At 47.9% G+C, this 802-nt stretch overlaps 1 protein-coding gene across 1 annotated transcript; it reads left to right on the top strand.

Moving 5' to 3' along the window:
• Nucleotides 1–25: 25 nt before the first annotated feature.
• Nucleotides 26–557, top strand: ANOM_011871 (glycosyl hydrolase family 79 C-terminal domain-containing protein; the record flags this gene model as incomplete). Its single annotated transcript, XM_015557125.1, has 2 exons — nucleotides 26–105; nucleotides 269–557. 2 exons carry the CDS (start codon nucleotides 26–28, stop codon nucleotides 555–557), a joined length of 369 nt encoding a protein of 122 aa, XP_015400756.1.
• Between the last annotated feature and the right edge of the window lie 245 nt (nucleotides 558–802).

Raw genomic sequence — 802 nt, 5'->3', positions numbered from 1 at the left:
CTGCATGGATTGTTGCCTGAGTGGAATGCTTGACCTTGAATCGCTCAGTGCACAACTGCCTCGCCTTTGCGATAGAGCAACTCTATCTATATTCAGGAGTACGCCGTGACTGATCGCAGAAAGTTCCTAAGGCTTAGGAACCAGAAGAAAACCCTCACTGATAGGGTGAAGATCTATAGGGCAGGTAAGGATCACGACGTACCGTGATCGAATATGTCAAACCCCTACACCATGGAGCTGGACGATGAACCCAACTGACTTTCGATAGTAACGAGAACCCACTACGCGTCCTGCTCTATAATTCCGACTACTTCACCACTGGAATACGACACAAGATTGAGTTCACTCTGAGCGGTATTCCCGCGTCTTCTGTCTCCGAGGAACGGTTGACGGCTGATATGGCTACGATTGCTGTTGGGAAAGGGAATATCACAGTCGCCGGTCAGTCGTTTAAGGAAGACTTGCGAGCTGCAGAGAGAGGAGGCCACGGAGACAGTAGAGGTTCAAGATGGCGTTGCAACTTTCCTCGTTGGTCCATAGGAGGCTTTGGTCATTGATTTGCAGGGTAGCTAACTATGGAGATCTGTATGTAATACGAATAGTTTAGCATTGCCACCTGTACACTCCGTATCGCGGTTAGAATGAATCGTCATCGAACAAATGACTAAAATGGAGATGTATCGCTCCACTGCCACTGAACATGTCAGAGATACGGAGTACGGTACTAGTCTTGGCGAGAGGGTCTTAGAGGGAGGGTAAACAGGGTGTGACCAGCATTCCAAATTAAAGAAAGAAGAATAAA

The sequence above is a fragment of the Aspergillus nomiae genome (assembly GCF_001204775.2).
Source record: "Aspergillus nomiae NRRL 13137 chromosome Unknown contig00980, whole genome shotgun sequence".
NCBI lineage: Eukaryota > Fungi > Ascomycota > Eurotiomycetes > Eurotiales > Aspergillaceae > Aspergillus > Aspergillus nomiae.
This window is presented reverse-complemented; position numbering and strand designations above follow the sequence as displayed.